Here is a 12,967-nt window from a genome sequence, read left to right as displayed (position 1 = left end):
ACACACACACACACACACACACTGCCCTAACAGAAAGAAGTTGCTGTTTACTCACTTTTTACTGCATTTTATGGGAGAAAGTGTATGCGATAATGGTATTTGGAGATTCATGAGGGTCTGACCACGTGTGGATATCGGCAGTGTGTTGAATACGTGAGAGACTTCTTGGGCGTGCACGTTCTGGGGTGTGTGTGTGTGTTTTCCACGTGACCAGCCACAGCAGCAGGGTATCCACTTTGCATTGTTGCAGCTGTCCTCCCCAGACTGACTAGCCTGACCCTTCTACCCCCACCCTCCAACCCATGAACAATGGCATGTCTTACCACTTGGCTAAATAAAGGGGTCGTGTGTTGCTCTGGAACTGAGCCGGGGATTTAAACACATGAATTCACGAACATGAGCCAGAGTTAAGCCCAGATTTTTCCCCGGGCGAAATCTAGACATATCAGTGGCCTGGCCGCACAAAGCTGGTGGTGACAGCAAATTCAGATGGGTCCCTGCTCTCTTCTACTTCCTGTCATTGGGTCTAGGGCTACCAGAAGCTCTCGTGCAGACCTCTCGTTTCGGGTTGGAATGTGGTTTTGACTCATCTTGCCAGCTGTGCAGGAGCATTGACACAGGGAGGGGCACTAGATGGAAAGGTCCCCTCCTCCCTGTTTGGTCTTATAGGAAAGAGCAAGTAAAAGAGTAAAGGGGTTACAGCTTTACTGACACTGTGCTTCCAAAATATATTTGCAGAAAGATGAAGCTATATTTGTTTATTCTCCAGTTTAGCATATTGTAAAAAGTGGTGGAGATAAACGGTATCATGTTATTTGAGTATGTGGTGGTATGTTGTGATTTTATCAGAATAAACTGTTTGTACTTGGTTTTATAAATTTGTCACTGAAGGGCTAGCAGATTTTATTATAAGGCAGCATAACTGTACTCTTCATGGCTTCATTAATTATGATGCCTACACATAATTAGGCTCTATCTAAGAATAGCAGATAAAATGGAAAATAATTCTGGGAAAAAGAGTTGAGATTCTGAGAAACCGTGAAAGAACATAACGGAGGGCATCCATTGATTCTCAGGTGCAGCACAGGGACTAAAGTGTCCCCCATCATCAGCGATGGCTCCCACGAGGGGTTACGACAGCCCGTTGTTCAGGAGTATGCTCTTACCCTCTTGATTTTGTTTCCATTTCATGATACCTTATAATCTGAAACAACTTCTGTGATTCAGAAATAACAATTTTGATGATTGAAAGTCGATCCATTCATTTTTAATTAAAATGAAAAAAATGAATCCATTCATTTTTAATTAATGGCTTTATTTTTTAGAGTAGTTTTAAATTTACAGAAAAATTGAGCAGAAAGTACAGAGTTTGTTCCCATACACACCTCCTGTCCCCACACCCACACAGTTTCCCCTATTGTGAACACCTTGCACTAGTGGGTACTTTTGGTACAATTGATCAGCCAGTATTACTGTGTTAGTATAACTAAAGTCCGTAGTTGACATTAGGGCTCCCTCTGTGTGTGGTACTGTCTAGTGGGTTTTGACACGTGCATAATGGCATGGAGCCCCCATTACGGTGTCATACAGAGTAGTTTTGCTGCTCTAAGGTTCTCCTGTGCTCCACCTGTTCATCCCTCCCCCACTTTTACCCTGAACCCTTGGCAACCACGGATCTTTTTACCGGCTCTATAGTTTTGTCAATCTATTCATTTTTAAGTAACTACCCAGCTGTTCCTAAGGACGTTCCTTTATTCGTAAAATGAGCCCTAAGTACACACCCATGCCTGGGTGCCAGGCAATGTCGTACATGTTGGGAATATAGCAGAACACCAGAAATATAAAATCCAAATCTTCATAAAGCTTACATTCTAGTACTTCCAGCCTCCAATGTTGACTATGTCCTAAGGAGGAGTGACACAGAATGAGAGGAGGTAGTTGGAGAATTTGGGAATGGGACCTCCTGCCAGTTAGCCCCCACCTCCGTCTCAGGTCAGACCCCATCTTCCCTGCTTCCTTCCTGCGGCTAGTCTCAGGGATTCCGTCTGCCTGCCTCCTCCAGCTGCCACCTGCGTTTTCTCTCCTAAGAACTGCTTAGGGTACAACGTTATTTCCCAACTTTTCCTCTCTTGCTGTTTCTGAAATAAGTGTAAGCACCTCTTTCAGACTTTCATCACGCTTTTACTACTAGTTATTTATAGCCCTGCCTGGTGCTGATGAAATAGAATAGAAAGTTACCCAAATCATAAGAAATAGAGGCCCATGATTATCTTCTAAATACTAACTGCACGAGGTCTTCTTTGGAAGGGGATGACCTAGAGTCCTCTGTCTTACCCTCTAAATCCTCTCTTCTTGGGCAGGTGGACATCAGTTCTCTTGTCTTGCCATAAGAAGCCCCATTCTCTACCCGGCTGCCTGCTCCCTCAGCCTAGTCTTCTGGAAAGAGAAGAGGTTTCATGAATGAGGTGGGCCGAGGGGCAGGTGGAAGACTGAACCACTGTTTCCTCCTCCCCACCTCTGTCTCCTTGTTTCACACAAAAAATAAAGTTAGATGCACTCCTTCGAACCTCCCGAGCACATTCCTAAGCGCAGACCCCACGTTCTGCTTCCACAGGCTGGTGACAGCCATTGTGCGCGCCTCTTCCCAACTACACATTCAGTGACGTCACGCCAGCCACTTGAATTGCTCATAGAGGGAGTATTTAACCATGGAAATCAAGGCTACAGATCAGAGTTTTACTACTTTTTTTCCAGAGTTATTTTATTCAGCATGCTCCTGGGGAGATCCTTCTTAATCAAATTCTTATATAGATTCTGCCATAGGAATGAAATTCATGAACACTATATTCACAAGCTTTAACTCTTCCCCACAAACCATGCGGGGGAAGCTGCCAACCAAAGTCAGCAGGAGATTTTTGATCCGGGAAGTTTTGAAAACCAGGCTTTGCATCAAGCTGCGCGGAACTTGCTCACCCTTCCATTTCCCTTCCATTTCCCTTGAAAGGAGGACTGAGGCAGTACACAGGTGGTTCCATCCACCTGTATATTCTCTTCACGGATAGCTCATAGCACTATGACCCTAAAACTTGCAGTCGGAGGAGGCGTGGGGCCATGAGTGCAGTGACAGCATGCTTGTCCGTGGGTAATTAACAAGGTGCTGCCCTTGCTGACTCGCCCTTTGTGCCCCGTGTAGGACTGCACACGCAAGAGCGAAAGCTGACGCCGCCGACCAGGCTGCCCAGGCGGCCCGCCAGGAGTGTGACATCGCAAGAGCTGTGGCCAGGGAGCTGTCGCCTGACTTCTACCAACCAGGTGAGACTGTTGTCCGGTGATGGGAAAGGTAGGAGTATTCCCTCTGGTCTCCTTTTTTTTTTTTTTTTCTTTTTTCTTTTTCCTTTTCCTTTTCCTTAAAGGTCTGTGCTTCATGGATACCAGCAACACTACAAAACAAGTAGGTACAAAAAGTCCTAAGTATTTGAAGTCTGAGTGTTAGTGATGGAGATTTGGCTTATTCCCCAGTGCCTCTCCCTTCCTGCCTCCTGACTCCCAGCAACAGACTTTGACGTGATAGGAGTAAAGGAGATGGGAATCCAAAAGAAGTATCTGATTCTAAGAAATGGTGTGAGCATGTTAGTGACTGTTGCAGATGTTGTAACAAACATTCCAAATTCAGAGGCACATATAACCATACCATTAGCAATAGTAAGAGATGAACCAATAACTACTATGACTTTTTTTTAATCTATCTGAACTAAAGTTCAGTAAGGAAGTACACCACTTAAAGAAAGATTAATCTGCATATATTAAGAGGAAAATCTAAGTCATGGTAGAAATTAAAATAACAACCTCAAAAAAAAAATCAATCCAGATTATCTACCTCTCAACGTTATAAAATAGCAATACACAAATATTTGCAGTAGGTTTAAATATTTAACTCACTTCCTAGTGGTTTCTTAGTAGATTGTTTCCATCCCTTTCTATAATATCCTAATCACTTTTTTATAAATTTTCATCATTGTTTTAGAAACATCTTCCCAGTGATTGAAGGATCAACAGATTTCTGGATGAAGGGATCAAAATAAATATTATATAAACTTCTAACTATCAAAATTTATATTTTCTTGGTAAAGAATTTTTCCGCATTGTTTTCTATTAACTCAAGCTGGAGAAATAGCACCCTGTACAACATATGTGTTCAATCGTGTTTGGTTCCAATAAAGGTAATATAATCCTGGAACCCACTAAATGAACAAGGCAGGTCAAAGTGAACAGAATAGCAAGATGGATACAAAAGCTAGAAACCTGGCTATAATAAAGGATGGAGGAATTAGAAGGAAAGGAGGACATGGTGATTTTTTTTTTTTCCTACAAAGAATGAAGACAGTAAAAGGTAGGGTTAAGAAGGCTCCGTTTTTATAGGAGAGAAACTAGAAAAGGACCCGGTCTGGTTGCTGAGTGATAGAGCTTTCAGAGGAACTTCTGTAATAGTTCAATTCCAGGGATAATGGGTGTTTCCTTTCATGTGCCTCCTTCTTAAACCTCTGGATGAGATTTCAATCATTTAACATATACATGTATTATTAAGAAAGGGGAACTTTTTGCAGTGACCTCTGCTAGGAAGAAACTATTCTCCGGTGTGAAATGAACACACACTTCCCTGATGCCTAAGTACATTGGTCACTACCTGTTGGTGTGAGAGCTGCAGACAGAGTTCAGCCACCCAGGAGGGACTGTCCTGTTCCCTCCCGCCTGGCAGCACATGGGGAAGCAGCTCAGCGCTCAGGAGACAGTGCTGCTTCATCAAGTAGCCCTAGGCTTGAGTTGCTTCGAAAGCAAACACACTTCGTATTGTTGTCTGTAGATGGTGATGTCTAGGCTCTGTTGTTAATTCTCCGGGGGAATGGGGTTCCTACAGATTTGTTAGGTGTTACCAAGGGGTAAATGATACTGAAGATCATCTCAGTTTCCCAGACTAAATGGTTTTTAAAAGCCTTTTATGGCATAAAAGCATTTGAGGGAAGAAAATATTGTGGGAAAATGTAATTCCACCCTCTTAGCTAACATACCAGCTTCATACAAGCAAGTTGTCCGTCAGTAATGAATACATCACAGCAGCATGAGATGACAACGGGTCTATTTAAGACAAGGGCTAAGGGGAAGGCTGCAATCCCCTTTGACCCATAGCCAGCTCTTCCTTCAGCAATTGGATAGAAAGCCTTTTCTGTACTAAGTATTATTGATCTTCTCAAGGGAACATAACTCAAGCTTTCCACTCTGCATTTATAGGGTGATCAAATCAGATAGACATTTCTAAAAGGGCTTTCAAGTCCTTTTTTTTTAAGTCAGGCTGCTCATTTAATTTACATATCTTAGATATAAATATTTCCATTGTTTGAAATGCATGTGTCGTGCATAGAAGTTGTTGGCCCTGGGATAAAGGAGGTCTGTGGTACCTTACATTTTGAACAGTTTTTCCAGAGCTGGCAATATTTTTGGGTATTTGCCATCTTAATTCAATCTAACGCTTTTAGTTCAAAACTGCATTATTCTACAGTTCAGTTAAAAACTAAAGAAAAAATATAAGCATATGGATGGCTTTGTCACCCAAAGGGTTAGGTTCTAACAAATAATAAAAAGCATACAAATGGAGGGATGTGAGTATATATGTAGATAATTACACGTTTATACACACAGAAACCATCATTGCCATGTGTATGAGTGACACAGCAAGTCATCCCCCAGGAACTTGGAAATGACACTTCCCTCCGAGAGTTAAATCTTCAAATGAGCCTGTGAGGCTGCACAAGTATATATAAAGTGATCATACGTGATAGCACAGCTATATTACAGCAAGATTTCCTTGTAACCTGATTGTGTGTTAAAACCATCTAAACAATTGGTCACCCAAAGTAGTATAGGGGAAAAAAAAAAAAAAAGCCACAGAGACAAAAATTGGCAGCGCCCATCCGAACACTTTCCAGGGGAGAGAGAAGCCGTGGCCAAACCCTTGGAGTGTTGCAGTTGGATTGGCAAGGACGTTGGTGTTATGGGGAAGGATGCAGGGAACCGTAGCCAGCCTGTGTATGGCTTCATTGGCAGGACTGGGATCATCCCACTGAGGAAATGGATGCATGAGGCTAGCTGAGCCTGGTGCCTTTAGATATGTGAGTCATCTCAGGCTTCTTGTCCTGGTTCCATGCTCCCCGTAACCTTCTAATTTCGGTAGAGCTTCTCGTGGAGATCTCCCAACAGGAACAGCATGCACTGGTGCCACCCATGTGATGGGCCTGGCCTATGTGATGTTTACATTGCTCATGGTGAACTAATGAATTGACCTTCTGGTGTTTGACATCAGTCTTGTGAGCCCTGGTGATGTGAGTCTGCCCCCAAGGGATGGCTGTACTTCAAAGTGCTGATGAAATCAGGTTTCTAAGCCAGGAAAGCTGAGATGAGATTTTGGATGACCACTAAAGAAGCAGAGGGGAGGATGACTGGGAAACTGGATGGCTTTTTGTCCCACTCCTTCAATTTCCTTCCCATCAAGATACTTATTTTGTTTTTAATTTCAAGTGATATTAAGGAGGGTTAAAACTTTTATATTTATCAGTAGTGGGAGTGACTGGGTGAAAAAAAGACTGAAAAGCAGTGCCGCAGAATGTGGTAAACGTGTTTACTTTGAGGCCTCCTAGGAGATAGCCAGCTCACTTCCCTAGGCGACATCGCCAGCAGCTTTTTCTTCCTGTGTTTAAGCATGTGTATTAGTCAGCTCGGCTGCTATAACAAAGTAAAATGCTACAGACTGGGTGGCTTAAGCAACAGAAATTTATTTCTCAAAGTTCCTGAGGCTGGAAGTCTGAGATCAGAGTGCCGATATGGTTGAGTTCTAGTAGAGAGCCATCTTCCTGGCTTGGAGATGGCCTCCTTCTCCCCGTGTCCTCACGTGGCCTTTCCTGGGTGCACGTGTGTGAATAGAGAGTGAGAACTCTACTCTCTCTTCCTCTTTCTGTAAGGGCACGAATGCTGTCATGAGGGTCTCACCTTCATAACCTGATCTAAACCTACTTACAGTGTGATGAGCCCTGGGTGTTACATGCAACCGATAAATGATTGAACACCACATCTGAAACTAAGTATGTACTCTATGTTGGCTAGTTGAATTAATTAATTAATTAAACCTACTTACCTCCCAAAGGCCCCCCCTCTAAATATGAACACGTTGGGTGTTAGAGCTTCAGCATGAGTTTGGGGGAGACACATTCAGTCCATAATAGCAGGTACGTGTACTCGCATAACACTCTGTACATTATTTAAAGTAAAAGTGAAGCATTTAGGTTATTGTGGGCCAGTGTTAACTAAGCTCACATTTCTGGTATGAATTAGAAGTCTTTAGAAATGAAAGCATATTTTCATTATATAATGGTCTCTGCTCATCATTAATAGTATTTTTGGCTAAGGTAAGTATCATGGAGCCTCTGTTCTAAACTCACTTTCCAAAACTCAAAGTTCAGAATACTTTGTTTCATGTAGAAGAGGAAATGGAATAATCCACTAGTTGACATGAAATTAATAATTCATGAGTTTGCTGGTTATTCCCACCACTCATTTTGTATTTTCATTTCCACAAATGTGTTTGAGTACCTGCCCTGCACAAGACACGAGAATGGAGGTCCCCAGCTTACAGACAAGACCCCCAGGGCTATGTTCAGAGAAGAGGCTGTATAGATGGGACTCTAAAGTCCTGTAAGAAAGGGGCGTTCTTTCCATGTAGAATGTAATTGTGCTACTGGTTATATCACCTTTTTAGAATCTTTCAGTCTGGTCCTCTTCTACTGACTGGCAGTCTCCAGAAGAAAATATCTAATTTCTATTTAATGACTTCCGGTGTTACTCCAGAGCACTTGCCATCAGCCCAGCCCTCGTAGACATTTGTTTTAGGGAATCTTCATGGTGCCCCTTCTGCCCATAGCCAGCCCACCGAGGCTCACCTAGGAGGAGCTGGTTGCATACCCTTCTGTTACCGTCTGCCAGCTCCGTTCAGAGCTTTCATGCCAACTGTAGCAAGGAGCCTCTCAGTGTTGGTGGATGACATGTGCTGAACGTCATTTCATGTTGTGTGGCACGCCAGTGGGCAGGTGACTTGTATCTGACTTCTTCCAAATATGAATCCCCAGAGGGAGAAGTCCCTTAGGATTCAGAGATAGTCTGTAAAGATCAATGAAAACGCTTCCTACAACACCTATCAACATACATCGTAATTTTGCTCGCTGGCAATATTCTGACTAATCTTTGCAGTGAACCTCTGCATCTCATCTGCTTTATGTTGCTGGCATGGCCCCGCTGACACACATTACTACACAGAACAAGTAGCAAGCACAACATGTGCCTTCCAAGAAAAGAGTCCAGGAAAAACTTCTGTCCTCTGCATTCCATGTCTTGTTCAAAAAGCGTTCGGTCGTACTCTGGAAAATCGAACTGTGTATCCTCCATTAACTGGCCAGTCCCCACATGACTACCCCATGTTGGAACCATTGCCAGCTGGAGTTAGGCCAACCTTTTTTTTTTTTTTTTTTTTTTTTTTTTTTTTTTTTTGCATGCTTTTAAACCGCTAGGTCTGGGTACATTAGAATCACCTGGAGCATTTGTTAAACATCAAGACTTCAAGGCTTCGATTCATACTTATTCAAAGTCTCTGGGAATTGCACCCCAGGTGCCTCTGATAGACAGCAAATATGGAGCCACTGCTTTAGACTACATTTATTTTCTTATCTAGCCATTTATTAATGCACAGTAAAGCTGAGAAATTTTTTAATATGAAAGTACTAGAATGTGTGTCCACCGTTCTAGTAAATTCTTTTTTTATTGAGGTATACTTGATACTTGTCTCAGGTATCCAGTGTTGTGATTTGACAGTTATGCAATGCTCACCTTAAGTGTAGTTACCATTCGTTACCATGCAAAGGTATTACAAAGCTACTATGGTGTTATCGACTATATATTCCCTATGCTGTTCTTTTCATCCCCTTCACTTATTTAGTTTTTACCTCTTAAATACCTTCACCTATTTTGCCAACCCCCTTTCCCTCTGGCAACCACCAGTTCTCTGTATTTATGAATCTGTTTCTGGGGTTTTTTTGTTCATTGGTTTTGTTTTTTAGATTCCACATATAAGTGAAATCATATGGTATTTGTCTTTCCAAATCTGACTTATTTCATTTAGTGTAATATTCACTAGGTCTATCCATTATTGTCACAAATGGCAAGAACTGATTCTTTTTTATGGCTAACATTCCAGAGTGTGTGTGTGTGTGTGTGTGTGTGTGTGTGTATGCACTCGTGTATACCACATATTCTTTTTTCATTCATATATAAATGGAGACTTGGGTTGCTTCCACATCTTGGCTGTTATAAATGCTGCAGTAAACATAGGGGTGCATATATCTTTTTGAATTAGTGTTTCTGTTTTCTTGCGGTAAATACCCAGCAGTGGAATTACAGTAATGTTTCGTATTTCTATTTTTGATTTTTTGAGGAACCTCCATACTGTTTTCCAGTGGCTGAACTGAATTCCAGTGGCAATTTACATTTCCACAAAAATAGTGCACAAGGATTCCCTTTTCCCCACACCTTCAACATTTATTATTTGTTTTTTTCATACCATTCTGACTGGTGAGAGGTGATATCTCATTTAATTTGTATTTCCTTGATGGTTAGTGATGCTGAGTATCTTTTCAGGAGTCTGTTGTCCATCTGTATATATTCTTTGGAAAAATGTTTGTTGGGGTCCTCTGCCAGTTTTTCAATCGGATTATTTGGGCGTTTTGGTGTTGAGTTGTATGAGTTCTTTATATATTTTGATACTAACCCCTTATCAGACATATCAGTTGCAAATATCTTCTCCCATTTAGTAGGTTGCCTTTTCATTTTGTTGGTGGTTTCCTCTCTGTGCAAAAGCTTTTTATTTTGGTGTAGTCCCAATTGTTTATTTTTGCTTTTGTTTTCCTTGCCTGAGGAGATGTATCTAGAAAAACTTCACTAAGGCCAATGTCCAAGAGATTATTGCCTGCTTTAGTAGGTTAACGGTTTCAGGTCTGATGTTTAAGTCTTTAATCCATTTAGGGTTTATTTTCATGTATGGGGTAAGATCATGGTCCAGTTTCTCAGCACCATTTATTGAAGGGACTGTCTTCTTGATTGTATATTCTTGCCTCCTTCACCATAGATTGACCATATAAGCATGAGTTTATTTCTGGGCTCTCTATTCTGTTCCACTGATCTATGTGTCTTTTTGTGCCTGTACGATGTTGTTTACTATAGCTTTGTAGTATAGCTTGAAATCTGGATTGTGATACCTTCAGGTTTTTTGTTCTTTTTCAAGATTGCTTTAGCCATTTAAAGTCTTTTGTGATTCCATACAAATTTTAGGACTATTCTGGTTCTGTGAAAAATACTATTGGTGTTTTGATAGGGATCTAGAGATTACCTTGGGTAATATGGACATTTTAATGATTCTAATTCTTTCAGTCCATGAGTGTGGAATATCTTTACATTTGTGTCATCCTCAGGTCCTTCATCAGTGACTTACAGTCTTCAGAGTACAGGTCTTTCACCTCTTTGGTTTATTCCTAATTTTATTATTTTTGATGCAGTTGTAAATGGGATTGTTAATTTCTCTTTCTGCTACTTCATTATTAATGTATAGAAACATAACAGATTTCTCTATATTAACTTTGTATTCTGCAACTTTACTGAATTTACTCATTCTAATACTTTTTCTGATGGAGTCTTTAGGGTTTTCTGTATATATTATATAGCATCATGTTATCTGCAAATATTGATAGTGTACTTCTTCCTTACAAACTTGGATAAATCCTAAATTTGTAAGCTGCACTATTAGGGTTTCACATTTTCAAAATGAAGCACATGGGCTTAGTGACAGCTTTATTTCTCATGGTTCAGTGAGTCTGTATCTTTTCCTCACAACTTTAAGATTATAACTAAGCATGTTTGTCAGAGTCCGTTCCCCCCCCTACTCTTTTCTGTATAGGTATTTAAGTTAAATATTAGCTTTTAATGTGACTTTATCTTTAGATTTGCAAAAATAACTTTTGTTCCTACCCCTTAGATTGAAGAGATTAAAAGTACTTTGTAATTTCTGTATTCCAGTACTATAAAATTGAGCAACAGTGAAGTATAAATAAAATCACCAACTCGGATGAAATTAGGGGTAGAAGGGTTAAGAGAAAAAAAATATGTAAGCAACACACTGCATCGAACTGTATTAGATATTACCCCTTCTCACAGGAGGCAAGGGAGGGATTTTGTGCCATGGAATCGTAAGGTTCTCCTCCATGAAAGACCAGTATAAATGACCTTAATGGGTTTTTAAAGTAGGGGCAAGTCTGTTGATGAACGAACAGCATTTCCTTTTTTTTTTTTTTTTTTTTTTAAATATTCCAGTTTAAAGATTTTTTTTTTTTTCAATTTCTTTATTCGACAGAGATAGAGACAGCCAGCGAGAGAGGGGACACAAGCAGGGGGAGTGGGAGAGGAAGAAGCAGGCTCATAGAGGAAGAGCCTGATGTGGGGCTCGATCCCATAACGCTGGGATCACGCCCTGAGCCGAAGGCAGACGCTTAACCGCTGTGCCACCCAGGCGCCCCCGAGCAGCATTTTCTGCTGCTACTTCTTTCTCTTGCTGGTATGTGCCAGTCCCAGCACCGAAAGAGAAGTCAGAAACAGGAAGATCACCTTTTGAATGATTTGCAGGTCTTCAGGGCACTAAGATACCTTTCTTTGGGCCAAGAATTCATACTTTCAATGAAAATTGCCAAATTTCAAAAGGGGTGGTAGCATTTGGGGGAGCTTACCAAGTTTAGAAAGGAAATCGAAGTTGTTGATACATGATCCTACCCTATTTGGATGGGAAGTGGGATAATATTGTTATGTTTTAGGCCCTGAATATAACCTATAACTGCGGATCTTTGGGAACTCTCATTTTTTGGCTTGAAATATTACATTATATGTTGCATCATATTTTATTTTAAGGATGCACAGAAGCTGTGTGATTTTTGGTTTTCAGCTACTATAGTTATTTTCACATCAGTAAATTGGGATAATAATGCCTGCTTCCTAAGATTTTGGTGAAGCTTTAAATGGTGGAAAATACCTTGTATAAATAGCAGTCTCAGAACAATAAGTTACTACTCAGACCACCAGAGGAAGAGCTTATATCAAAAGTATAAGTAGGCAATATGTATGTATTTTAATTATTACGGATAACTGTTCTTCAGTTCCTCTGTAAATCATCTAAGTTTGGGGTGAGGGGTGGGAGTAGGAGGCAGGAAGGACAGTGAACAGTTGCCAGTTTCTGAAAACAAATTGATGGGGTGGTTTCTCCCTGTATACTCAAGAGATGATGTTGTCAGCTCCTGCCCATTTGCAGAGACTAGGGTCACCAGCACTGTGTGACCTTGACTTGACCTCATGAGATGAAAGTGGCTGATAGGTGGAATGGTGGCCAAAGGATATGCATGGTCTGCTTCTAGGGGAGGAGCTGAGAGGTGTAGTGCCTACAGAGAGGGCACTGCCTTGGAGTGCTGTCTTGGATAGCCCTAGGGTTTCCCGCTGCCTGTACCATCTTGTGCCGCAGAGTCTGGGTCATTACTCTTCACTCGTTCAAAAATTCCCACATAACACTACAATGTACCATTTTTTTTAATTGAAGGATAGTTGACACACCAAATGTTACTTTATTAAGCTTTTTTATTTTTTTTTTAGAGAAAGAGTGGGAGCAGGGGCAGGAGGGCCAAAGGGAGAAAGAAGCTTAAGCAGACTCCTTGCTGAGCAGGGAGCCCAACAAGGGGCTTGATCTCACGACCCTGAGATCATGATCTGAGCCGAAATCAAGAGCCAGATGCTTGACTGACTGAACCACCCAGGTGCCTCACCAGATGTTATGTTAGTTTCA

The 12,967-nt window shown here is 41.2% G+C and overlaps 1 protein-coding gene and 1 long non-coding RNA gene across 6 annotated transcripts in view; one reads left to right on the top strand and one right to left on the bottom strand.

The window, feature by feature from the left end:
* Nucleotides 1-12,967, top strand: part of JPH1 (junctophilin 1) — an 86,820-nt gene that overhangs the window by 59,462 nt on the left and 14,391 nt on the right. For all 5 annotated transcript variants that reach the window (XM_019808853.2, XM_034668213.1, XM_019808851.2 and 2 more), the window contains exon 3: nt 3,194-3,312. In XM_019808853.2, coding sequence (XP_019664412.2) covers nt 3,194-3,312 — 119 coding nt within the window. The remainder of the gene's footprint in view (nt 1-3,193; nt 3,313-12,967) is intronic.
* Nucleotides 1,323-12,967, bottom strand: part of LOC105241542 — a 40,868-nt gene continuing 29,223 nt past the window's right edge. The window contains exon 4 of the long non-coding RNA XR_002144413.2: nt 1,323-3,440. This is a non-coding gene — a long non-coding RNA (uncharacterized LOC105241542). The remainder of the gene's footprint in view (nt 3,441-12,967) is intronic.

The sequence above is a fragment of the Ailuropoda melanoleuca genome, chromosome 9 (assembly GCF_002007445.2).
Source record: "Ailuropoda melanoleuca isolate Jingjing chromosome 9, ASM200744v2, whole genome shotgun sequence".
NCBI classification, from domain to species: Eukaryota; Metazoa; Chordata; class Mammalia; order Carnivora; family Ursidae; genus Ailuropoda; species Ailuropoda melanoleuca.
Note: the sequence above shows the minus strand (reverse complement) of the source record. Positions and strands in the feature narration are given on the sequence as shown.